General features: G+C 39.0%; 2 protein-coding genes and 1 long non-coding RNA gene across 4 annotated transcripts in view; 1 reads left to right on the top strand and 2 right to left on the bottom strand.

Moving 5' to 3' along the window:
* Window positions 1–1,725, bottom strand: part of LOC127872758 (uncharacterized) — a 72,508-nt gene extending 70,783 nt beyond the window's left edge. Inside the window, 1 exon segment of the mRNA XM_052416137.1 lies at window positions 1,619–1,725. The gene's annotated coding sequence lies outside the window, so the exon portion shown is untranslated.
* On the top strand, window positions 1,505–19,016 carry LOC127872781 (uncharacterized). Of its 2 annotated transcripts, XR_008045781.1 has the most exons (3): window positions 1,885–2,056; window positions 18,337–18,863; window positions 19,002–19,016. It is a non-coding gene; the product is annotated as an uncharacterized LOC127872781 (long non-coding RNA). The 2 variants fall into 2 exon arrangements; XR_008045780.1 differs by lacking the exon at window positions 19,002–19,016 and having other exon boundaries at window positions 1,505–2,056; window positions 18,337–18,703.
* Window positions 5,626–12,343, bottom strand: LOC127872775 (uncharacterized). Its single transcript, XM_052416162.1, has 2 exons — window positions 12,133–12,343; window positions 5,626–8,524 (listed from the first exon to the last, which is right to left on the bottom strand). The coding sequence occupies exon 2, from the start codon at window positions 7,178–7,180 to the stop codon at window positions 6,428–6,430; it is 753 nt and encodes a 250-aa protein (XP_052272122.1). The 5' UTR covers window positions 7,181–8,524; window positions 12,133–12,343; the 3' UTR covers window positions 5,626–6,427.
* Window positions 19,017–27,748: the final 8,732 nt, after the last annotated feature.

Here is a 27,748-nt window from a genome sequence, read left to right on the forward strand (position 1 = left end):
TGGTAATCAATTATTTACTTATAGCGAGTAAGTTGTGCAAATAACTCCCGGTTACAATTATGCGATAACAATTTAATTCCAGTTCATGTATATATCATCATGTCAATTTATAGAACTGATTCACCTCGTTTTTCTGACATTTATTCGACACGTAATGCATTTTAACAAGTTTTCGTTGAAATATTTACGCACACTTGTAAATGTTTCGTCCGATAATCAATTCTTAGAAGACTGATGATGGCAACCGGCCGTAATCCTCGTGGATAACGTGAATTTTATGCATAACTCCGTCAAAACATTTATTCGACTCGTAAAGTGTTCAAACAAATTATCGTTGAATTCAGGAGCAACTGTTAATATTTGTTGAAATCTCAAATGGGAATACATGTAATTAAATTTGTAATCGGAAACCCATTCCCGTAAGTCGATGTTAAGGCGTTTTTAATCCGAAACACACTTCCGAATGTAAATGTTACCGCAACGTTGAAATATTCATGCTTCAAATTAGTGCAAATTTTAAACAAAATTTGGAAATCAACGTCGGGAGGGGTGAACCAGCCCACCCCTATCCGCCTCGGGGCTCCTGACAAAAATCCTGTGGAAAGCACTGTAAGGTAATGCAGCCGTGAAAGTTTTAGCAAGATCAACCCAGCAGTTCAGGACAAGTTAAAAACACAAAATTGCGGGACTATATAATCCATAATGTAAAAGCAGGCAAATGTACATTATTCTGCCAATTTATATTATATATACAGTGTATGTAACTCCATGATTTTATCTGAAAAGATAAGGCAAAAAAAAATAGGCCAGTTTCCGGTATCTTGGAAAAAAGGGTCGGTAGGTAGGGATGTTTTTTTTGGTCTTTCGGGTATTAGAATGGAAATGGGAGTGGAAGGTTATGCGAAATGAACTGGAAAAAAATGTTTTTTTTGGCGACCCCAATAAAAAGTTGAGGGTTGGCGCCGATTCTGAAGACACGGTCGGGCAACCAGAAACTGACCTGTTTTTTTTGGCCTTAGTATTTTCCTCATTATTGGTTAAACATAACATAACGGTCACACCATATATCATCTTAAGGTATTGATTAGTCAATTTTCATTCAATAACTGCTTTGGAAGTTTTAAGTGCAACTGCAAGAGGCTAAATAAAATATGCAGATTGCCAAATTATTAATGTATGTTAGTAGTACAAAAGTTCTATAGGGTGCAATCTATGCCTATGACCAAGTTAATCATTCTTTCCATTTTACATGTATATGAATCTCCACAACAGTTATACTCCAAAAAAGGATAAATAGATTTACAAATACAGCAAACATCAAAAGCAAAACTGAAACTTTACAGTGCACCGCTTATTTTATTTCATATGTTATATACAGTATCAGATGCATAATGTTCACGCACAATTTAACTTATTTCATTCTAGTTATGACACTTTAGCTGAACCCGTGATAAGAGACGATGAACAATTGTGAAATCATTTCATCAACAACATAAACATTGACAGTGCGGGTGGGGGATGTTTACAAAAAATATTGCACTGCAATACCAACGGCGATTAGAAAATCGAGCAAACACAAATAAGTTCATAGCAATAAAGATCAATGTGCGGTACCGACTTTATAACAAGATTCGATGTTTAAAGTCCAGAATTTTTTGCATTTCCAGAAATTAGATCAGCTGCCGTGCTGTTTTCTTATTTACAAAACCGCATAACACACGTAATGGCGATGGGATTATTTGGGATAACAATAAACAATTGTATGAATATGAATGCAATTCAATTCAATATTATTATACGGAATAGTCACGTTAATGATATTTGAAATGGGACTAATTAAAGTTTAATATTTAATGCGAGCATATTAAACTTATGTACAAATACGCAACAAAAGTAGACCCTGACGTCACTTTCTGTTTATTTCCGTTGCACTGACCTTGCATGTGAGATGATTGGAATAACTAGGAACGTCGTTTGCCGACTGACACAGCGGTCAAACCTTGTCCAGAAAGCAAATTTTACATATGGGTTACCCAGTGTTCCGGTCCCGAAATCGGTATTACGTCAATGCATTTACCATAATTAATCATCTATACACATTGTCACCCAATTCGCCCAACAACTGTTTCGTACCCATAAATAGCATGATTTTATTAACCAGCCTAATTTCGCTTGGCCCTTATAAAGTATAAAGCTTGTATTTGATTACTTTATATAAATAATGCAAAAAGATAATTATTTTGATGTGACTGATTAAATTTGAAATGCTTATTTGCTTTCTCTCATGTGACTTAAAAGTCACATTGTCTTTATTTATTTGTGTTTCATAAAAATTATTTCACTGCTTAAAATGGGGACTACACAGAAATTAATCAACTTGTTTTTTCTCATAAGATAATATGACATATTTGTTAGGGACTGTCCTTAATAATCTGCATATACTACATTTAAGCGTAAGAAAATAAGTCATAACAGACCCTTGCAATAGTTCACATATATCGTACGATTACCGTAAGTCGACCATGACCTAATTTCGACCACTTTGTTTACATTAAGAACGCGGCCATTTGGATGACGTCACACGCAAGCGCTCCGAGTATTTCGATGAAGTGACATAACTACGCTTATAAACAAAAACAAATAAAAACAAAATGAGGAAAAAACAGGTAAAATTGCATTTCAAAGTAAAAATTTAATTAAAATTACACAAATTTAACTATATCCCCATACATTTTATTGGTCCTATTTATTAAATTCCCACAAAAATTGAAATGTAAAGCAGACGATCTTAACATAACACTTTATTGACAGCGCTTCATATCGGAAATAGTAGTAAATCGTAGTAAATTTAAGGCAAAGCTTTTTTTATTAAATTGGTTTTCAGACCTCTTCTTAGTTGTGATTTTTTTTACTTGTTTTCTTTTAAGGCTTATCTAAAACGACTTTTGTAAAATGGGCACAGTGTGACAATAGAGCCTGCAACCACTGGGTACACCTGTCAGTTTGTACAGAAATTAAAGTCATCAGAAGAGGTGCAACATTTATGTGCCCATGCTGTGATAAAGAAGAGTGAAAATTGTTCTTAAGAAAAGTGAAAGAAACTTGTTCAATTGTATTTATAAAATATTGAAAACATATTTAATATATATTTACTGTTTTAGTTCGTGTTGAAATTGTTCAGAGAAGCGAAGTTTTAAGTTAAGTTGGCCTAATCCATTACCAATAGAGTGCTGTCCCTTTCCTGGATGTGACGTATCGACTTAAGGTAAACAACGCGCGGAGTTAATGTTCTTGTAGTGTGTATGGAACTATCGGCTTTGCGTAGTAAAACATGCTGTTAATAATCATTTTTGACATTGATTTAACGGGAATTAAATAAATCTCTGAAGGTAAATAGTATATTGCTGCATTTTGTTGCGTAAATTCAGAAATTCTTTTACTTGTTTCCTTAACCGGTCGACTTACGGTAATTGGAGGATATTTGAAGGAGGACTTATTGTCTTTGCAGGATGAGTGAAAATTGAAAGGCAGTCTTGACATATTCTAGTCCCCTGTGATACAGACTTGTCAGACATGTTCTTATTTAGAATCCTCAGCTGTATGACATAAGTCGTTAGATGTTAGGCATGCACATTGGCTATATTTGTTGCTGACAGCCCATACACACTCAAAATCAATGAATATTTCAAAAATAAAGTTAACACGAAACATCAATGTTCCTTAAAGCAAAAGCCAAATTTTAACGCTTGATTTGGGCTTGTAACTTAGATGAAACACAATACAAAATGCTCTTTACTGTTGGACAAAATATTAAACACATGTTCATGTATGAAGTTAAGTGTTTATGTGTTGTATGAATAGATATCGTTGCAGGAAATGAAAATGGAATATATTGTGCCACAAAAATTAAAAACCAGCATTTTGTATCTTGTTAAATCTTTGTTATCATACCACATCTAGTGTTTAAAGTTTGGCTATTTTTTTAAGGAACACTGATTTTTAATGAGGTTTTTTAATTTTTTCAAATTATTTTACAAAATATTCATTTATTTTAAGTGTTATGATACTCTAAAAGCAATACACAATGAGTTTGAAAACCCATATTGAAATTTATTTTGGTATAATGTTGCAGCCTCATTAAGTGAAAAGTCAAATTATCGGGTATCATCTGATTTGGTTCTTTGAACACATATCCTGACTTCCACAGTCTTATATTGGTTGCTTAAGGAAGTCAAAATAATTATACAACCAGTGCTCCAGCCAGGCCTTAATTAAGTGACGCAGCACCCTGCTGCACAAGATTCCATCCTGCCGATTTATTTGGACCCCACTGTTTTGATCTGATCATATTTTACAGGAAATTTAATTTTGATGTCATAATTTTTTTTAATTTTCACCATGAAAATTATTTTATTAATTATGCCCCCCCTTCAAATAAGAGGGGCTATATTGTTTTGCACATGTCGGTCCGTCTGTCAGTCCGTCCACCAAATGGTTTCCGGATGATAACTCAAGAACCCTAAGGCCTAGGATCATGAAAGTTCATAGGTACATTAATCAAGACTGGCCAATGACCCCTAGTGATTTTCAGTTCACTAGGTCAAAGGTCAAGGTCACAGTGACTCGAAACAGTAAAATGGTTTCCGGATGATAACTCAAGAATGCTAAGCCTAGGATCATGAAACTTCATAGGTACATTGATCATGACTGGTAGATGACCCCTATTGATTTTCAGGTCACTAGGTCAAAGGTCAAGGTCACAGTGACTTGAAACAGTTAAATGGTTTCTGGATGATAACTCAAGAACTCTTAAGCCTAGTATCATGAAACTGCATAGGTACATTGATCATGATTGGCAGATGACCCCTATTGATTTTCAGGTCACTAGGTCAAAGGTCAAGGTCACAGCGGCTTGAAACAGTAAAATGGTTTCCTGATGATAACTTAAGAATGCTTAGGCCTAGGATCATGAAACTTGATAGGTACATTGATCATGACTGGCAGATGACCCCTATTGATTTTCAGGTCACTTGGTCAAAGGTCAAGGTCACAGTGACTCGAAACAGTAAAATGGTTTCTGGATGATAACTCAAGAACGCTTAGGCCTAGGATCATGACTGGCAGATGACCCCTATTGATTTTCATGTCACTAGGTCAAAGGCCAAGGTCACAGTGCAGGGTTTTTTTTGGCTCGATTTTATAGCCGAAATTCGGCTATGTTCCCAATCCCTAAAAGTATACTTTTTTCCCAAAATGTGGCAAAATATTCCCAATTTCCAAAAAAAAAAAAAATTTTTTTTTTTTTTTTTTTTTTTTTTTAGAAAGAAGTGTCTAATTTATCTCAATTTTAATTTAATAACATCTGACAAAGTATTATATGATTTTGTTCTTTTAATTTGAATGATTATAAAGACTTATATCAAATTTAGTATTTCTCTAATCAGTGGACTTTTCGTTTGGAATTAAAAGGCTAATGAATTTATTTTCCCAATTTCATGAAAATGCCGATAAAATTCCCAATTCCAAAGCCATGGGCTATCTTCCCAAAAAGTGGGGGAAAAAACCCTGCAGTGACTCTAAACAGTAAAATGGTTTCCGGATGATAACTCAACAATGCTTAGGCCTAGTATAGTACTTATGCTATAAAACACTATAGAACTTACCTAAGCAAGTTGCTTGGGGTAGATTCCATCGTCTACAGTGTGTACAAGCGCAGAAATACTCTCCGCAAGATATAAAGGAACGTCCTGTCAAGAGGGTTGTTTACTGCACACACTTTTGTCATGATTGCGTCATTCGCGCGTTCTTCGGTAAAGAGGGCAATAGGGCAAAACGGTCGGGATGGTCCACTGACAGTCCGGTCAATTTTACCATATTCCTCCCCATTTTATAGCCCTCCTCTTCACCCCGCCAAGACAGTCTGCCACACCCCTATACCACGTTCCAAGACCACACAATATAATCTCATACTTACAGAAACATTCCTGACTAGTTTTTTCCTTTGCATTACCCACTCACCATGTGACTTTTGTATTTTATTTATTTATCACCATGTGACCTTTGTATTTTATTTATTTATTTTGAAACCCAGAGCACTCATTTGATAATTTGACCAACCGTGTCCTTAAGCATAGACCACATTACTGAATCCTGACACATTCTATTATCGACGCCCCTTGGCCAGTGTTTAACAGACATCCGACCGCCTCAATCACTAGTTAAAGGGCGCGCGCAAACGCGTCACCCTCATATGGTTCGATCCCCAACTCGCCAACAGACTGTTTCCAGTATCCGACCCCTACAGGTTATAGAGACGCCTGCCGTTCTCAGCAGTAGTGCCCAATATCTCCCTGAGGGTCTCCTTTCGGATCTGGGCCACCGTATTTGCAACTTCACCCACGTACGCCGGAGTATTGTCTTTCTTACTTCAGACTCGCAAGTAAGGAGAATCGGTCTCAACTAGGAGTCGGTCGGCTAGCCTAGGGCAAGCCAGCTCCAACAGCCCTACAAACATCTCCTCCTGCCTACCCCACTCTCTTTCAGACACGGTTCTGTCTAAACCGATCTCTCCAAGCGCTACCACCCCATCCTTCCTCAACTCTCTCTCCACCTGTCCTACCACCCCTTTAACGTCCCTTAGAGGCGCCTTAGGATGTACCCCGACAGCCGACCCGAAACCAGTGACACTGGGATATTCCCTTGGGTAGTTGGGTGGATCGCAGAAAACTGCAACTCCCCCATTTACACGCACTGGTACCTCAGGCATTGGCCACACGGTATGCCCCACCAACGCCTCAATAGAACCAACCTTGGTCGTCTTACAACTGCGGTCCAAGTGAAAGTGGCTGTCGAACGCGGTGAGTTCAGCATTCCTAACCGAAATCCACTCTTGAACCACAGGTACAATTTCAAAGTCATCACCCAATTCACGCTCATTCCCTAGAGACCCGGGCTCTGGAACCGACTCTGCCACTTGAGCCAACGCCATCACCTGGGCCCCTTTTGCTACACAATTGACTGTCTCGGGTCTCTGAATCAAATCCATCTCTGGACTCGACACAGTCGCCTGAGCCTCCATGACCACACTCCGATCTGATCCGGCTCCCTGCACCAACTCAGTTGCCTGAGTCGACCCAGTAGCCTGGGCCGCCACACAACAATCTGGTCCGGATCTCTGCATCAACTCAGTTGCCTGAGTCGACCCAGTCACCTGGACCACGCCGCGCCGCCTGCCAAACCTTTGGGCAAGGAAATCGTCTCTTACCTCTTGGCTGCATAGCTTCAGCAACGCGGCCAACACTCTTCAGTGGAAGAGGAGCGCTCGCGAGTTAACCCGTGCAACGTGGAATATAGGGGGAATGTAAAACATAAACCTGCGAGAGACCCTTTCTAACTAGACCTGGTCCTTGTCGTTCAGGCAGGACTGCTCCGAAATTGATAACCTCTGGCGGCCCACGAAAAGCATAGCCTCATCAAAGCTCTGGAGACCCAGACTATTGATGACGCATATTACCCCTCTAAACCGCACATGGTCCTTTTCCGGATTCTCCCATGCCTCCCGACGAAACACAGGCGGAAAATGCCGGGCCTCAACATGGTGTCTTATCGATCTTTCCCTTAATCCACACACGGGACAACCCTGGGTCTTTTTCCTCTTAAAACCCACATCATCCTGCTGGGACCGGGATCTATCCCTGGTCCCAACCCCTCCATTTAACTCTGCCCCTCTATCAAGAGGCCTGGACCGTCTCTCACACCGGTCCATACCTCTTATCATCCTACCTTGAAATGACATTGCCCCTGCGGGCTCTGCCACTTCATCTATAGACCGTGCAATACCGGGTTCCCCCACAATTTCCTGGTCAAGGTTAGCCGCCAAAGGAGCATCAACCTCCATGTCTTCCTCATCTGAGATGATGATGACCCCTTCTTCGGGGCAAACCTTGCACGCAGCCTCCACCAACCTCACTGGCGACACAAGGAAGTCCAGTGCTGATGGCTGCGAGGCCATGAAGGCCTCCCCTTCAGGCTCGGCCTTGACCTCCACCAACCTCACTGGCGACTCAGGGACAACCAGCGATGTCGAATCGGAGACAAATGCCTCCTCCTCAGGTTCGACCTTCACCCTCGCAACGCAGGGAAGTCCAGCGCTGTCAGATTCGGAGCCGGCGTTGGTCTCGATCTGGGCAACTCTACAGTACCCCGGGGCCTCCCGCTCAGTGAAGCCCCAGGGGTCCTCCGTTGTTTTTCAGGACCGGCCAACACCCTCTTAATGAACGAATCACTAAGAATTTGATGGCCGTACTTCCTGACCTCAGATACAAACCCTAGGCCCCCTCTCCTCCTGGCCAAACTTACTTGGCCTTCCACCGCCCTTTCTACCCTACCATGGTCCAAGGGCAACATCGTCCCCAGCTCAATGACGAGGTCCCGCCCCGAACTCCAAAGCGTACCCCGACCGCTGGCCTCCTCGACCTCAATAAATATGTCACGTCCATCCATGCGACAAACCACACGTGGCGTTCTGCAAAACACCACAGATTTATAATATAATGTGCCTGAGCTTCACAAGCTACCGGCATATACGATAAGTATAGACCTAACCTGTCCTACAACTTAGACATGTATACAGATCTATTTCTTCACCCTGTTCCTCCGTGACTCCCACACACTTTCCGTGGAACCACTCCTCACACACATCGCAAGCAATCATAAAGGAACCATCATCAATCCCTCTACACATACAGTATACTTGCTAATCTTACGCAATACCACAACTCTTTTGCTCTCGAACCACCCGTACAGGGAGATTATCCAGTTTACACATTTTCAGGCTGTCATTATTCAGTCGGTCGCGATTCGCATTGAAACTGCTCTCTTTTAAGGTCGTCAAGCATTCATTACCAGGTGGATCAGTGCCGTGTATGAGCCATTCCTGAATAATTCGGAAATCGCTCACTGCCTTAATCACAACGCACCCCTGTGAACCATGAAGCATATCATTTCCCTTTCCCAATACATACGTACGGCCCCTTTCTTGGGCTATATGGACTACCTGGCCACTTAAACCCAAGGCGGCCCCCACTCCGTCAATAGTGTCAACCTGTTTGTGCACCACCCACTCGCACTCGCGCACCTGTTCCAACACCGGAAGCTTTTTTGGTAACTTAGCAACTACCCGGCCCAAGACCAACGTGTCCTCCGTCGCCGTATCTATTACAGCCTGTATTGCAAGGTCGTTCACACTTGCATTGATCTGGGACATCGGGTCAGACTTCATCTGCCCGACTATTACAGATTGGCCCTTATCGTTATGAATACTATTTGGACAATATTGTCTCAATCGCCCCATCGTGTTGCAATTGAAACATTGCTGCCTGACTGGAGATGGAGATGGACTTCTGGTGGGCCTTGCCAAAAGCTGGTCAAGTGTCCCCATAAAGATGTCCATCTTCTTCTCTAACGTGTCAATCTTTCTCTCTAAGGCCACCACCCTATCTACAAGCATACCTTGCGAGGCCAATTTCTCCCCTGCCACCTTGACCTGCCCTGCACAATCCACGTTGCGTACCGATTTTGGTCGATACATAGTGCCGTGAGTGAAAATGTCCCACTTCAGCTGGTCAATAGCCTGTTCTATGGACACTGGTCTATGATTTATTACTCTCTCTCCAGACTCTCTCTCTTTCGCACCCATGCAGAATCTTAATATAGATTTCTGCAACACATACTCCTCCGACAGGTCCCTATATGCATTGCCAGCCAGGGTACACACCCTGTCGGCCCAGTCATCCACAGACTCATTCTCCGCCTGCCTTGCACTCAAAAATGTGACCTTTGCCATTTCCAGCAATTTGTAGTCACAAAACCCGCTCCTATCCATCTGCGGTACAGGTACCACCGGTGGCGAGGTTACACCTTGTACTTGTGGATGCATATATGTTAATTGTGGTTGGATACTTGAATCAATAAATTGAACCTTACAGCTCACTAACATATTATGCAGCTGGCCTCCTTCTGCGATCGGCACCTGCTTCATTCGCTCATACTGAACAGGCTGTGCCCCCAGCGCCATGGCATGGTACTGCGCAGGGTACATTCCATGTTCCAAAGGCACCTGAGTCACCGCCTGGTATTGACCCGGCTGCACACCATGTGTGAACTGGTACTTAACAGGCTGATCCTCATGTGCTGTGGCATGGTACTGTACAGGGTACACCCCATGTGCCAAGGGCATCTGAGCCACCTCCTGGTTTTGACCCGATCCAATCTCACGTGACACTGACATAAGCGCCACAGGCTGATATTGCACAGGCTGTGCCTCCCATGCCATTGGCTTCGATTTCGCGGCCCGATCTTGCCCAGGCTGCTCCACTGACCCCTGCTCGACCGGTTCAGTTAATAGATCATTAGCCTCTCCATACCACTCCCCCTCCTCATAACTTCCACGCTCGGTATCAGGTTTAGAATCAGGTGTACTGAACCCAAACATGACTCACATCAGATGCAAAGTAGGTGTAGCAAATGTAAATTTTGAAATGTCCCTTCATAGTAAAAATTCGATAGTTAAAGTTATTATTTAAATTCATTATAGGGACTTCGTTATATCCAATATTTTGTTGTGTATATGCTACAGGTTGGACACTTGCTGTAGTGAAAAAAAACTAGAATGAGACTAATGTTACACATGGTTTTCCAAGTTAGGAATCATAGGACTCCTGTTTTAATCTGATTCTCCTAGTGCGATCCATGATATTAATATTACAGTTTGTTGTAAATTAACGCACAACAACAGACTAATAAAGTATTTAGAGGCCACACACTTTGAAGCGTGCAAGCATGGAGAAAGTCACATTCAAAAGCCATTTAAACGATAAATTGGCAATTATGTGAAAAAACACACAAACACAATGATGGCATACAATTTAATAATCAAAGCACGAATTTCAATAAAAGTAACAAGTATTGAATCTCACATGTAGTGAAATTATGTTTCAATTATACCCAACAAGAAAAGCAAAAAATTCACAAGTTATTAATTTATAACTTGTAAAAATGTGATTTAATCACAAATCGATGCATAATAATTTTTAATGATAAAATATCTGTATGAGTATATCACTACTCAAGAAAAATGTAAGAAATTCACTAGTTATTACCTTATAACTAGTGAAATTGTAATTAAGTCACAAATGAATGTTTCTAATGTTTGCTGATAAAATATCTATTTGAGTATATAGATACACCCAAAGAGAACAAGTCAGAAATTCACCAGTTATTACTCGATAACTATAGTGAAATTGTGATAAAATAACAAATCAAATTTTACTGATATCTATTTGAGTATATAAATACACCCAAAGAGAAAAAGCTAGAAATTCACCAATTAATACTTGATAAATAGTGAATTGTTTTCACTACAATACAGTTACACAAACAAATTCAATGAAACAATCAAATTCAATACGAAGAACACTCAAATCCATCATCACTTATAGCGGAATTATTAATGATGAAAATATGAAATTATCAGAATTAAATTGAGTAGTAGAAATACTCTACTGAAACGTTATGCTGATTACCTAAAAATGTGGCGATTCGCCTGACGATAGACAATAGACAAAACAATCACAATTCAGATGTACAGCCAGCTTAATATAGATGGCTTATATGGAGCCGAAACAAGTTACAGATGCGACAGAGCAATGTAAATAAACACTGCTCTAAATATAAACGTGTGATGATTTAAATAGAATTCACAATTCAACACATTAAACATAAACAACCTAAAAATAGACGTCACAGATGAGCTGTTAAACGGTTCAGCGAACCGCAATATGACGTAAATAGTTAAACCTAAAATTTAGGCAATAAGCTGACAAAAACCGACGAAATCGGTTTAGTTTGATGAAAAGTACTTTAAGTATATTAAAGAAATATTTTATTCACTAAAAGTGAACAAAACAACGATAAGAAACTTAAATTTAAATGAAACTTTATTTATTTTCAAGATGGCTGACTTTGAACGCTGACGGTTAAAAATAGCCGATTGTTTATAAGTGAAAATACTGCAAGTTTGGTGCTCGCAGCGCCAATTATAGTACTTATGCTATAAAACACTATAGAACTTACCTAAGCAAGTTGCTTGGGGTAGATTCCATCGTCTACAGTGTGTACAAGCGCAGAAATACTCTCCGCAAGATATAAAGGAACGTCCTGTCAAGAGGGTTGTTTACTGCACACACTTTTGTCATGATTGCGTCATTCGCGCGTTCTTCGGTAAAGAGGGCAATAGGGCAAAACGGTCGGGATGGTCCACTGACAGTCCGGTCAATTTTACCATACTAGGATCATGAAACTTTATAGGTACATGTACAATGTACATTGATCATGACTGGCAGATGGCCCCTATTGATTTTCACGTCACTAGGTCAAAGGTCAAGGTCATAGTGACTCGAAACAGTAAAATGGTTTCCTGATGATAACACAAGAACGCTAGGGCCTAGTATCATGAAACTTCATAGGCACATTGATCATGACTTGCAGATGACCCCTATTGATTTTCAGTATTCACACAATGGCTGCCACTACAACTGAAAGCCCATTTGGGGGGCATGCATGTTTTACAAACAGTCCTTGTTAAATTAAAATTATGCAATTTTCTACAAATTTCAAGCTTACTTTGGGTCATTTATACTCTTTCTCAGTTTTGCAAATAATTTGTCCCCAGAATGGCCAGGCCAAGGGGCCAGGCCCTTTCCCCAATTCAAGAAAAAAGCCCTGCACTATTTCCATGCAGATGACCTGACTACATGCACGACAGTTTTCATGAACTGTTGATGGAGACTAAGGGTTTGCACAAAATACGCCAGCAATAAAATTTGGGTGATGATTTGTGTGTATTATCGATTAATGGTAAAAATAATTATAACTTATTTCCATATGTTCATGAAAAAATATTGATTTGTAAATATTATGGTTTGGACAAACAAATTCATATCCAGACTTTCGGACAAAGAAACATTGAGTTGGAAAGTAAAATAGAGGGTTAGTCAGGTAACCAGAAACAAAGCATCTTTTTGTTCTACTTGTACCTTATTACACTTAATGATGTTCCAGAATGTTAAATAAAGAAGCCTGAGAGGTTTGATAGTTATCTGTTGAGTTTTTTAGCTTATCTGAGCCAAACGTGCTCATGGTGAGCTTTTGTGATCGCGTTTTGTCCGTCGTCCGTCGTGCAGATCAACAATTGCCTTGTTAACTCTCTAGAGGCCACATTTATTGTCCAATCTTCACGAAATTTGGTCAGAAGATTGGTCTCAATGATATCTTGGATGAGTTCGAAAATGGTTACCTTTGCTTAAAAAAACATGGCTGCCAAGGGGCGTGGCATTTTTCCTTATATGGCTGTAGTAAAATCTTGTTAACACTCTAGAGGCCACATTTATTGTCGGATCTTCATGAAACTTGGTCAGAAGATCCATCCCAATAATATCTTGGACGAGTTACAAAATGATGCCGGTTGGTTGAAAAACATTGCTGCCCGAGAGGCCGAGGCATTTTTCCTTATATGGCTATAGTAAAACCTTGTTAACACTCTAGAGGCTACATTTATTTTCCGATCTTCATGAAACTTGGTCAGAAGATTTGTCCCAAATGATATCTTGGATGATTTTGAAAATGGTAACCTTTGTTTGAAAAACATGGCTGCCAAGGGGCGGGGCATTTTTCCTTATATGACTAATTGGCTATACATGTAGTAAAATCTTGTTAACATTCTAGAGGCCACATTTATTGTCCAATCTTCATGAACTTTTGTCAAAAGATTCATCCCAATAATATATTGGACAAGTTTAAAAATGATGCCCTTTGGTTGAAAAACATGGCCGCTAGAGGGCGGGGCATTTTTCCTTATATGGCTATAGTAAAACATTGCTAACAATCTAGAGGCCATATTTATTGTCTAATCTTCATGAAATATGGTTAGAAGATTTGTCTTATTGATGTCTTGGATGAGCTCGAAAATGGTTACGTTTGCCTGAAAAACATGGCTGCCAAGGGGCGGGGCATTTTTCCTTATATGGCTATAGTAAAATCTTGTTAACACTCTAAAGGGCACATTTACTGTCCGATCTTTATGAAACTTGGTCAGAAGATTCATCCCTATAATATATTGGAAGAGTTCAAAAATGATGCCGGTTGGTTGAAAAACATGGCTGCCAGGGGGGCGGGGCATTTTTCCTTATATGGCTATAGTAAAACCTTGTTAACACTCTAGAGGCCACATTTGTTCCGATCTTGAAACTTGGTCAGAAGATTTGTCCAAATAATATCTTGTTATCTCAGGTGAGCAACTTTGGGCCTTTCAGGCCCTCTTGTTTAGATTATTTGCTTTTTGGTTAAATTATGTTTGTGTTAGTTTCATTTTAATTGAACGTTGAAAAGTGTTCATTATGTAAGAGATAACTTTCAATAAATCATTTCTTGTAATCGCTTGTTCTTTTGCACCACATTGTGTTAGCCAAAGTTGTTTAAAATCTAAATTTCTGTGCAATTGAAATATGAGATTTTTACTATGCTCTGCTCAAGTGTGGGCCTCACTTTGCATTCTTATAAGTTGCTTTACAATTCAAATTATGGCCCCCTTTGAAGACTAGCGATTAAATATTACTTTCACCTGTCCTTTGGTCAGCAATTGCATAGGCAATTTTTTTCCACACAATATCTGAAGACATCTTTGACCTACAACAATATAAACAGGTATTATGGTTACTTGGAGAGAAAAGAATTCTAATGCATTAAAGATCAACAGGTCAAAGGTCAAGGTCTAAGAGGCTTGTAGAATAGGTACCTTGTCATATAAATTACTATTAGGTAACTGTAATAAAACATCCTTTGAACCCTGGTATTCCCTAATTATTGGAAAGATTATGGTTCTGGCAGCAGTAAAATGCATTATGATTAAAGCAATAAATATTTTTTCTCTTAGAAATTAGAATGTTCAGATCGATCTGTTCCTGCCAGTTAACAGGGGCGTAGATAACCTCCAAACATTGGGGAGGTGGACGCAAGGTCCCAGCTCTGAAAAGAATAACATTGTTAATGCAATAAATTTTGTGTTAAATATTAATGATGATAATAAAAAAACATTATTAATGCCTCAGTCACAAATAATCCGGTCGCCGGCGGATGTGTCCGATCTCCAGGCATCGGGAAGACTGGACACGTCGGAGCCGTCCGATGAGTGACAAAGTATAAAACCTCAGTCACAAATAGACACTGATCACTGTCCAATCAGCGGCCGACGTTTTTTTCGCTCATCGCGCTGGCACTAACCGCTGATAGCACGCACATGGGGTCATTTTGTAGCATCGGGCGCGTCCGGATTAATTTTTTATATCACAATTTGTTTTACCCGACATCGGGTCCGGGAAGGAATCGAGTTGAGATCGAAAAAAGATGGGACGATCAACGAACGGTTATCGCCCGGCGTGCGCCCGACATCGGATTCATTGTACGTGTATCATAAGGAGCATTGTCCGGCGTCCGTCAGGCATCGTGCGGTTGCCCTCCGGCAATCAGACGGTCACTGGCTGATGTATATGCCTGTGGGAAATACCTTTACTTTTCCGATAAACGTTCAATGAATCCGATGTCAGGCGATCGCCGGGCGATACCCGTGCGTTGATCGTCCAATCTTGTTTCGATCTCAACTCGATTCCTTCCCGGGCCCAACGTCGGGTTAATTTGTAAGTAAGACTTAAAATTAATCCGGACGCCGCCCGATGCTACAAATTGGCCCGGTTTCCGTGCGATCATCCGTCGGTCGCCAGCCCGATGAGCGGAAAAATACGTCGGACGGTGATCGATGTCTATTTGTGACTGAGGTATAAGCAACAATACGATTATTTTTTGTATGTTTTTTTTTTCCTTAATTTTGTTTGTATTTAGATTGACGTTAGGTTCATAAAAGGTCAGAACGGTCGCAAATTAAAATTTAATACTAATATACATACCTCATCGTAGTGGAGCCATGTGAACGATTGAAACCAACTAGATTGGAATGAACGCTGCTCTGGCTTTTTTTTGCCGAATGTACGCTTAGGAAAAGCAAAATTTCGAAGGCTGATTAGGAATACTCATTTTGAACATTAAACAATTACATATATAATATTGTTTCAATGATTTGTAATCATATAATAACTGTTATACTTTGTTATACTTAGAGAACAAAAATATTTTCAATCAAATTAATGTTTTTAACGCGTATATTTACTCAAAATTGTTTAACATGTAAGTGGCAGTTACCTTTGAATAAAAGCGATCAATTAAAATTAAAAGAAAAGCCTGTCCTTAATCAAAACACCTACAGTGCAATCATGGAAAAGAACAATGAACCAATTAACGCAATCACATTTACCCGGGCCCCTGGTTTATGACACCTAACAAGGGATATTGACACATCACTATTGGCAACCTCTGAGCAAAAGGAGAGGGGACACATGGCTTCTGCACTTTAGGCGCATGATTACAAAAATACTGGTTTTGGGGGCGGCGATTTTTGGAGATTTTATGTTTTATTTATATAACAACGACTAGCCAAAATATTGGGGAGGTGGCCGCCTCCCCTGCCTCCCCCTTACCTACGCCCCTCGTTAATATTATAACCATATATGCATTTAATGTGCTACAAACATCTCTATGTTTGAAAACTTTACCTTATCTAAAACATTTCTTATACTGATTATAGTGATACTAATTATGCCCCCCTTCGAAGAAGAGGGGGTATATTGCTTTGCTCATGTCAGTATGTCGGTCTGTCTGTCTGTCGGTCCGTCCACCAGGTGGTTGTCAGACGATAACTCAAGAACGCTTGGGCCTAGGATCATGAAACTTCATAGGTACATTGATCATGACTCGCAGATGACCCCTATTGGTTTTGAGGTCATAAGGTCAAAGGTCACAGGTGAAGGTCACAGTTACTGGAAATAGGCATTTTAAGGATTTAGCATGGTTCAAACAAGGGAAACAACTACTGTTTATGCATGTTCTTTTTGTTACATCATTTGCCTCCCTTGTAATATATTTTAATTTTACCAAATGTAAGGCTAACTGCATTTTTATAATGCATTGTATCAACCACCACCACCACCACTCAAGAACGCTTGGGCCTAGGATCATGAAACTTCATAGGTACATTGATCATGACTCGCAGATGACCCCTATTGATTTTGAGGTCACTAGGTCAAGGTCACAGGTGAAGGTCACAGTTACTGGAAATAGGCATTTTAAGGATTTAGCATGGTTCAAACAAGGGAAACAACTACCGTTTATGCATGTTCTTTTTGTTACATCATTTGCCTCCCTTGTAATATATTTAAATTTTACCAAATGTAAGGCTAACTGCATTTTTGTAATGCATTGTATCAACCACCACCACCACCACTCGAGAACGCTTGGGCCTAGGATCATGAAACTTCATAGGTACATTGATCATGACTCGCAGATGACCCCTATTGGTTTTGAGGTCATAAGGTCAAAGGTCACAGGTGAAGGTCACAGTTACTGGAAATAGGCATTTTAAGGATTTAGCATGGTTCGAACAAGGGAAACAACTACCGTTTATGCATGTTCTTTTTGTTACATCATTTGCCTCCCTTGTCATATATTTAAATTTTACCAAATGTAAGGCTAACTGCATTTTTGTAATGCATTGTATCAACCACCACCACCACCACCACCACCACCACCATTTATGAAAACAATTCACATAAAAATTGTCTAATTGTTTTTGTTGATGTATTAATATTTAAAAAAGTAACTTCATAGCCAGACCGTATTCACCAACCAATCTTAGATTAAAAAAGAATAATAATAGTCTTAGACTCGATAAAAATATTTCAGATTTTGCATATACATTTGTACATAGGCTGAACATGGTGCCTTTATCATTAACATATTGCTTTGAACAAAGGCTTATATGAGGATTACATAACTGTTTTAATAATAAAATGTATAATTATTTGAGCCGCGTCCTGAGAAAAACTGGGCATAATGCATGTGCGTAAGGTGTCGTCCCAGATTAGCCTGTGCAGTCCACACAGGCTAATCATGGAAGACACTTTCCGCCTAAATTGGATTTTTGCTAAGAATAGACTTCATTTAAAGGAAAAATCGGATGAAAACGGAAAGTGTCATCCCTGATATCTGGGACGACACTTTACGCACATGCAATATGCCCAGTTTTCTCAGAACATGACTCAATGTAAGATTGATAAGTCTGAAGGGTGGTTACTCTAGTGATCTGAACCATGTTGTTTCTCTGGTTTTCTTCAGAAAAAGTACCTGATGGGAGGGATATTCATGTTCTTCACAACTGCCCCAATGCTCTGGATGTCTGCAAACTTCAAGAAATACCGCGGCGATGAACCATGGTGATTGAAAATGTAGACAGTACATGGACTGCAGAGTGTGATATTGTGGACTTGTTGAATAATTATCTGGCAATGGAACAGTTCGAAAACAACTTCTCATGAACACTTTGTATGCAAATATTGTTTAAATTTGATAAAAAAATCGAACTTGTTATCTTAGAAATGTTTTAGTCCAACAAAATGGCACATCCATTATGCAATCATGTTAGCTGAATTAAATATTTTACAAAACATTGCTTTGTGTAAGTGAATAAAAAATAACATTGCTATGTGTTGGTGAATAAACATTTTATTATGCCCCAGGGGTATATTGTTTTGCACATGTCGGTCTGTCCGTATGTCCGTCCGTCCGTATGTCCGTCCGTCTACCAGATGGTTTCTGGATGATAACTCAAGAACGCTTAGGCCTAGGATCATGAAACTTCATAGGTACATTGATCATGACTCGCAGATGACCCCTATTGATTTTGAGGTCACTAGGTCAAGGTCACGGTGACCAGAAATAGTAAAATGGTTTCCGGATGATAACTCAAGAACGCTTAGGCCTAGGATCACAAAACTTCATAGGTACATTGATCATGACTCGCAGATGACCCCTATTGATTTTCAGGTCACTAGGTCAAAGGTCACGGTGACCCGAAATAGTAAAATGGTTTACAGATGATAACTCAAGAACGCTTTTGTCTAGGATCATGAAACTTCATAGGTTCATTGATCATGACTGGCAGATGACCTCTAATTATTTTCAGGTCACTAGGTCAAAGGTCAAGGTCATGGTGACCCAAAATAGTAAAATGGTTTCAGGATGATAACTCAAGAACGCTTATGCCTAGGATCATGAAACTTTATACCGGTAGGTACATTGATCATGACTCGCAGATGACCCCTAATGATTTTCAGGTCACTAGGTCAAAGGTCAAGGTCACGGTGACCCAAAATAGTAAAATGGTTTCTGGATGATAACTCAAGAAAGCTTATGCCTAGGATCATGAAACTTCATAGGTACATTGATCATGACTGGCAGATGACCCCTATTGATTTTCAGGTCAAAGGTCAAGGTCACGGTGACTCAACTTAGAAAAATGGTTTCAGGATGATAATTTAAAGACGCTTACGCCTAGGATCATGAAACTTCATAGGTACATTGATCATGACTCGCAGATGACCCCTATTGACTTTCAGGTCACTAGGTCAAAGGTCACGGTGACTTGTCACAGTAAGGTCACAGTGCCAAAAAATGTATTCACACAATGGCTGCCACTACAACTGACAGCCCATATGGGGGGCATGCATGTTTTACAAACAGCCCTTATTATATTTGTGGTTGTAAAAAGTTTTGGGTAGCTATATGCCAGTCTGCTAACAGTTTGAGGAGAATTTCTGGTCTGTAATTATGCAATAACTTACATTGGTAATTCATTTCATGTTTTAAATCAAGTGATAACTTTATAATGGTGAAATGGTCAATAATTAATTTGAATTGTCAGCATTTTACAGATACTGATGAAATCAACCATCTAAAACAGTATCAGAATCATTTACGGGATTGATTTGCATACAATACTTGTAATCAGTTTGTGCAATTGTTTCACATGTTTTACATTACACATATTGCAATATACAATAATCTTATTATTAGATGCATTGTAATAGCATTTCAAGATACTATGCATAAATGTCAGTTTGGGGTTAATGATGATGGGCCATAACCTCATGGAATATTTTGAACATACACAAACAAAATATGCAAGTTGAAAGACAGTGAACAGTGGTAGTATTGATTTACTGTCAACTTTATGCTGTTGGTCCATCTAAGATACAATATTGGAACATTGTTATATTTCTCAAAGTAGGGGATACTTGGTCTCGTGCAAATTTTCAATTCTGGGGTTTTCAATCTCCCTCATTTGCCTGAGAAATACACTCTGAGCTACTGGTTACAACATGCTTAACAATTTTAAATAAACACCTAAGTGATTTGCAATAGCTCTGAATGTACATGTAGATTAACATATCTTGCACAATCCCCTGTTAATCAAGCCAATGTTCAATGGGGGCACTTTCTAAAAGGGTGAGAATCTTAGTAAACTGGATTAAAACTCTGGCACACCAAAATACGTCAAACACGTTTGTTGTCCCCTACCGGTTTCACCGGAGGGGACTTATGGTTTGCGCTCTGTCAGTCAGTCACACTTTTCTGGATCCTGCGATAACTTTAAAAGTTCTTAATATTTTTTCATGAAATTTGAAACATGGATAGATGGCAATATGGACATTATGCACGTCATTTCACTTTGTTCCTATGTCAAAAATTCTGGTTGCTATGACTACACATAGACTAGAAATACTGCTGAAAATGGTGGTTTTCTGTCACACTTTTCTGGATCCTGCGATAACTTTAAAAATTCTTAATATTTTTTCATGAAACTTGAAACATGGATAGGTGGCAATATGGAGAGTATGCACGTCTTTTCATTTTGTTCCTGCGTCAAAAAATTCTGGTTGCTATGGCAACAAATAGACAACAAATACTGCTGAAAATGGTGGTTTTCTTGATCCTGCGATCACTTAAAAAGTTCTTAATATTTTTTCATGAAACTTAAAACATGAAAAGATGGCAATATGGACATTATGCACGTCATTTCATTTTGTTCCTACGTCAAAAATTCTGGTTGCTATGGCAACAAATAAAAAAATATATATATAAAAAATTCTTACAATGGTGGAATTTCTTACAATGGTGGAGCCGGTAGGGGACATATAGTGCAATAGTCTTGTTATACATGTAGTAACAGTGGAACCGGACAACCTCAGGACCAAGAGGAAATTCCGGTTTAGAGAGGACATTGACTATCTAACTTTCAGAAGTCAATGACATAGCTGAATGTGGAAGAAAGTTCGGACATTTTTAGTCTTAGTTATCTTAATTACCAATTTGAAAATCTAAATGAATATCTTAATGCAACTGCTTCAATAACTCTGCAAATCACCATTTTATATGACACTAAATTAGCAATTGTAATAAACAACACAATATTAAATAGCATTAACGATCATTAAAATTTAGCACGGCTTCCTACATCAAAAACAAAACACACTAAAGAACTCTATGTTTGTTAGCAGTAATTATAATCGGTATTATCACCTCTATTGATCGATATGTACATCACAGGACAAGTACCTTAAAATTGTTTTGCGATTTTTACAGTTTGTAATTTTTTCGACCACCATTAATTTCATGCGTCTTTAATCCGCTATTCACAACTTTTTAACACTAGGTCTAAGGTGCAATAAACCAGCCCTGAGCGGTTTAGAGAGGTACAATTATGTATGGAATGACCCAATATTGATCAATAGAATGACCAGTATTCGGAATTCAGGGGATTCTGGTCTTGAGGAGATATTTAACACATGGTTTTATAGCGGAAAAAATGGGACCGGACAATTTGTCCGGTTTAGAGAGGATTCCGGTATAGAGAGTATCCGGTTTAGAGGGTTTCAACTGTACATAGTAAATTTGGAACATGTCTTACAGGTCTAAAGCAAAGTGCTTGCCAAGGTAACAAGTAATATTCCAATTGCAACTACAAGGTCTCATGTTATGTCTGAATAGCAACTACATGGTCTACAAGTTATATCCAAATATCTATAGGGTAACATGTTCCTCTAGCTATTACAATGCCACAAGTGCTGTTCCAATATCGGCCACAAGATATGTTAAGTTGGCTTCTACAAGGTCACTTCTACCAGGTCACAAGTAACAACAAGGTCGCATGTAATTTTCATATTGTTACATCAAGGTCAAAACAATGTTACAGCAGCAACCACAAGTTATGTTAACCTTTTGCATGCTGGGTAATTTGTCTTCTGCTAAAATGTCGTCTGCTGAATATCTAAAATTAGCATTTTCTTCGATTTTTTTCAAAGAATACTATCAGAATAGCAAACAGTTTGGATCCTGATGAGACGCCACGTTCTGTGGCGTCTCATCTGGATCCAAACTGTTTGCAAAGGCTTTTAAAATCCGGTTCCAGCGCTTAAAGGGTTTAGCAGCTACATGTATAATGTCAAAATTAATTCTACACTAGCCACTACATTTTCACGAGTGATGTTACAGCAGCGATTACAGGGTCACAAGAATGTTCCTATGTTGACATAGGAAGTAATGTTAGGGCTAAAGGTCTAAAATAATTTTCAGACAAGGTCAGAGGTAATGTTACTGCAGCAACTATTACAAGGCAACAAGTAAAATACTAATGGTCTGATACCTTCTTCAAAGTCGAAAGTAATATTTTAAGATATGATACCACGTGTTTGATGAAAGATCATACAATTATTTCTCTGACCATTATCCCCTTACCTCTGTATCACTTTGTGCCATTGCACAAGATATGTTCAGACATTGACTACAGGGCCAAAAGTAATGTTCTGATAGCCGCAAAAGGTAATGTTTTAGTGGTGACAACAAGGTCTGAAGTAATGTTCAAGTAGTGAATATAAGGTCACAATTGATGCTCCTTTGTTTATTCATGTTAAAGCTATGACTACAAAAATTGAATAACTGCAACGTTTTTAAAAAACTACTGTGGTGATTGGTCAGGACATTATTACTCTTGCCATTATCACATCAAATGTATTAATGAGATTAGTTGCCTGTTCTTAAATTAGTAAACGTATACCAACTAACCCAAGGAGATCGAGGAGGTTAAAGGGACTTGTTCACAGAGTTTGGCATGTTTTGAAAGCTTCAGTAGTAAACAAAAATTAAATACAAGAAAGAAAAGTTATCCTTTCCTGGGCTCTAACCACTGACCTTTGGAGTAAAAGCCTAGCGTTTTAACCACTGGGCCATCTAGTGCTGTTGTAGTTCATGGTGTATTTTTAGTTCACCTGAGCACAACGTGCTCATGGTGAGCCTTTTGTGATCGCCTTTTGTCTGTCGTGCGTTGTCAACATTTGCCTTGTTAACTCTCTAAGAGTCCACATTTATTGTCCAATCTTCATGAAATTTTGTCAAAAGATTGGTCTCAATGATATCTTGGATGAGTTCGAAAATGGTTACGTTTGCTTGAAAAACATGGCTACCAAGGGGCAGGGCATTTTTAGCTCGACTATTATATATGAAATATATATAGTGGAGCTATCCTACTCACCCCGGCGTCTGCGTTAGTGTGCAAATGTTGAAGTTTTCGTACTTCCTCAATTATTTTCATTGTCCCTTGACATATTGCTTTCATATTTTGCATACTTGTTTACCAACATGACACCAACCTATAAACAAGAGCAGACAACTCTATCAAGCTTTTTGTCATAATTATGGCCCCTTTTCCACTTAGAATATGCAGCAAATGTTAAAGTTTGCGTACTACCCAAAATATTTTCAATGTCCCTTGACATATTGCTTTCATATTTTGCATACTTGTTTACCATCATTACTTCCACCTATAAACAAGAGCATACAACTATATCAAGCATTTTGACAGAATTATTGCCCTTTTTATACTTAGAATATGCATATTATTGATAAAGCTATGTTAAACTTTGTGTACTACCCCAAATATTTCCTATATCCTTTGACATATTGCTTTTATATTTTGCATACTAGTTTACCAACATGACGCCAACCTGTAAACAAGAGCAGGCCACTGTATCAAGCATTTTGACATAATTATGGCCCCTTTTACACTTAGATAATTGAACATTTTGCTTAAATTGCCAAAACTTCTTTATTTATGATCTCATTTTATTATAACTTTGACAAAACAACACTTACCTGAATACCACAACGTGTAATCCACCCAAACAATACCCCACACACCTACCCAGAATCCCTCCCCCCAAACTCGCCCCCCCCCTCCCCAATTTTTTTTTTTAAACTTCATCTTACCACACCCCACATTATACCCCCCTCACCCCCTTACCCCAACCTCCCCCCCCCTCAATTTTTTTTGTTTTTTAACATCGTCTAATAAATTGAAACGGCGCGGCAGAGGCCGACGCGTATCCCCACGCCGCATGTTTGACCCAGGGGCGCCCCAGGGTTGGTAATGGGGCCATACATAGTTGAGATTGACCGTTATGTCATAAGAGAAGTTCAGTATCAATTAGAAGTGAATCGGTGTAGAAATGAAGGAATTATAGTAAAAGACAATTTTGGGTGGGTGTGGCCTATTATGGGCGGGGCGCCCCAGGGTTGGTAATTGTGCCTTACATATTTGAGATTGACCGTATGGTCATATGAGAGGTTCAGTATTAATTTGAAGTGAATCAATGTAGAAATGAAGAAATTATAGTAAAAGGCAATTTTGGGTGGGTGTGGTCTATGTGGGTGGGCGGGATGCCATAGGGTTGGTAATGGGGCCATGCATAGCTGAGATTGACCGTATTGTCATATGAGAGGTTCAGTATCAATTTGAAGTTAATCAGTGTAGAAATGAAGAAATTATAGTAAAAGGCAATTTTGGTTGGGTGTGGCCTATCTGGCCGGGGCGCCCCAAGGTTGGTAATGGGGCCATGCATAGTTGAGATTGACCTTATAGTCATAAGAGAGGCTCAGAATCAATTAGAAGTGAATCGGTGCAAAAATGAAGAAGTTTAGGTAAAATAACATTAAAAAATGAGTGAAAATCTCTGACCCGGCCCCGCCCCAACCCCCATCACTTTTGACTTTTTTTCAGATAAAAATTCTGTCACTGTCACCGTCGCACATATGCTCATAGCTACCATGTATGTAAGTTTCAAGGTTCTAGTGCTAATAGTTTAGGAGGAGCAGGTGGCCAGGACGGACAGACGCACATCAATACAATATCCCCACTTTTTCTCCGAAAAACGTGGGGATAATTTTATTTTTTTTAACATCTACTGATAATAAATTACCCCACCCCACATTATACCCCCCTCTCACCCCCCCCTACCCCCCCCCCCCCCCCCAAAATAATTCTTTTTTTATTGACAGAAAGATCGTCTTATATATTATTGAATATGAACAATTTCCCCATGATGGCTAACGTTATACTGTCAAGCACTCGAATAGTCGAGCGCGCTGTCCTCTGACAGCTATTGTTCCTTATATGGCTATAGTAAAATCTTGTTAACTCTCTAGAGGCCACATTTATTGTCTGATCTTCATGAAACTTGGTCAGAAGATTCATCCCAATAATATCTTGGACTAGTTTGAAAATGATGGCGGTTGGTTGAAAAACATGGCCGCCAGGGGGCGGGGCATTTTTCCTTATATGGCTATAGCAAAACCTTGTTAACACTCTAGAGGCCACATTAATTTTCCGATCTTCATGAAACTTGGTCAGAAGATTTGTCCCAATGATATCTTAAATGAGCTCAAAAATGGTAACCTTTGCTTGAAAAGCATGGCTGACAAGGGGCGGGGCATTTTTCCTTATTTGGCTATATATAGCTATAGTAAAATCTTGTTAACACTCTTGATGCCACATTTATTGTCCAATCTTCATGAAACGTGGTCAGAAGAATCATCCCAATAATATCTTGGACGAGTTCGAAAATGATCCCGGTTGTTGAAAAACATGGCCCCCAAGGGGCGGGGCATTTTTCCTTATATGGCTATAGTAAAACCTCTAACACTCTAGAGGCCATGATGAGTTTGAAAATGGTAACCTTTGCTTGAAAATCATTGCTGCCAAGGGGCGGGGCATTTTTCCTTATATGGCTATATATGGCTATAGTAAAATCTTGTTAACACTCTAGAGGCCACATTTATAGTCTGATCATCATGAAACTTGGTCAAAAGATTTGTCCCAATGATATCTTGGATGAGTTCGAAAATGGTTTTGGTTGCTTTAAAAACATGGCCACAAGGGGCGGGGCATTTTTCCTTATATGGCTATATATGGCTATAATAAAACCTTGTTAACACTCTAGAGGCTACATTTATTGTCCAACATTCATGAAATTTGGTCAGAAGATTGGTCTCAATGATATTTTGGATGAGTTCGAAAATAATTATGTTTGCTTGAAAAACATGGCTTCCAAGGGGTGGGACATTTTTCCTTATATGGCTATAGTAAAATCTTGTTAACACTCTAGAGGCCACATTCATTTTCCTATCTTCCTGAAACTTCGTCAGAAGATTTGTCCCAATAATATCTTGTTATCTCAGGTGAGCGACTTTGGGCCTTTTAGGCCCTCTTGTATACTTCTTATAAGTGTCACAGTTTATAACAATATCAACAGAACTGTCCAAATTATTAAATCGATTTGCATCTGTAACGTTTTATAATTTTCAGGTTTTTAAATCATCAAAAAATGCAGATAAATATGGATATTTTTAGCATGGAAAATGTTCACTATTATTGTTTCCTCGCACACAAAAAAATAATTTGCAAATCTGAAACAATTTTGTCAATTTACCAAACTGTTAACAGGTCCCTTTAAGTTATCATTGTGATGTGAATTAAAAACAATGGAAAAGAGCAAAGAGTAAAAAACAAGGTCACAAGTAATTTTCCAACATTAACTACAAGGTCAAAATAATTGTTTTGATAGCGACAGCAAGATGGCAAGGTATGTTTTAATAGGAACAAGAGGGTCATTAATTATGATCTGCAAGGTCAAAAGCTATGTTCTGATAGTGACTACAAGATCACGTCATTAAAAAAAAATTAATAGAGACTACAAGGTCACACAATGTGTTCCCATAGTGATAATAAATGCTCAAGTCATGTTAAGAAAGCAAGTGCAAGGTAACAAGTAATGTAGCTTCTAAAAGCCTCAAGGCCACATGTAATGTTTGAATAGCAGCTACAAAGGTCACAAGCAATGTGCCAATAGTAACTGAAAGGCCACTAGTTAAGCTCAACTACAATGTCAAAAGTAATGTTGCTGGAGCAATGCCTCAAGTAATATCCTAGTAACAACTTCAAGGCCTCAAGTAATGTCCTAATAACAACAAGGCCTCAAGTTATGTTCTATTAACAACAACAAGGCCTTAAATTATGTCCTAATAACAACTAGAAGGCCTCAAGGAATGTCCTTATAGCAAGTTAGAAACTATATGGCCTCAAGTAATTTCTTTATAGCAACTACAAGGCAACAAGTAATGTTCAGATGGCAACAACAATGCAACAAGTAATGTTCTTATAGCAACCACAAGCAATGTTCTGATAGCAACTAAAAGGCCACAAGTAATATTAGACAGCAACTATGAGGCCACACCTAGAGTTCAGACAGCAACTACACGGCAACAGGTTATATTGGGAAGCAACTATGAGGCCACATGTAGAGTTCAGAAAGCAACTATGAGGCCACATGCAATATTACACAGCAACTATGAGGCCACA

This window comes from Dreissena polymorpha, chromosome 3, assembly GCF_020536995.1.
Source record: "Dreissena polymorpha isolate Duluth1 chromosome 3, UMN_Dpol_1.0, whole genome shotgun sequence".
Taxonomy (NCBI): Eukaryota; Metazoa; Mollusca; class Bivalvia; order Myida; family Dreissenidae; genus Dreissena; species Dreissena polymorpha.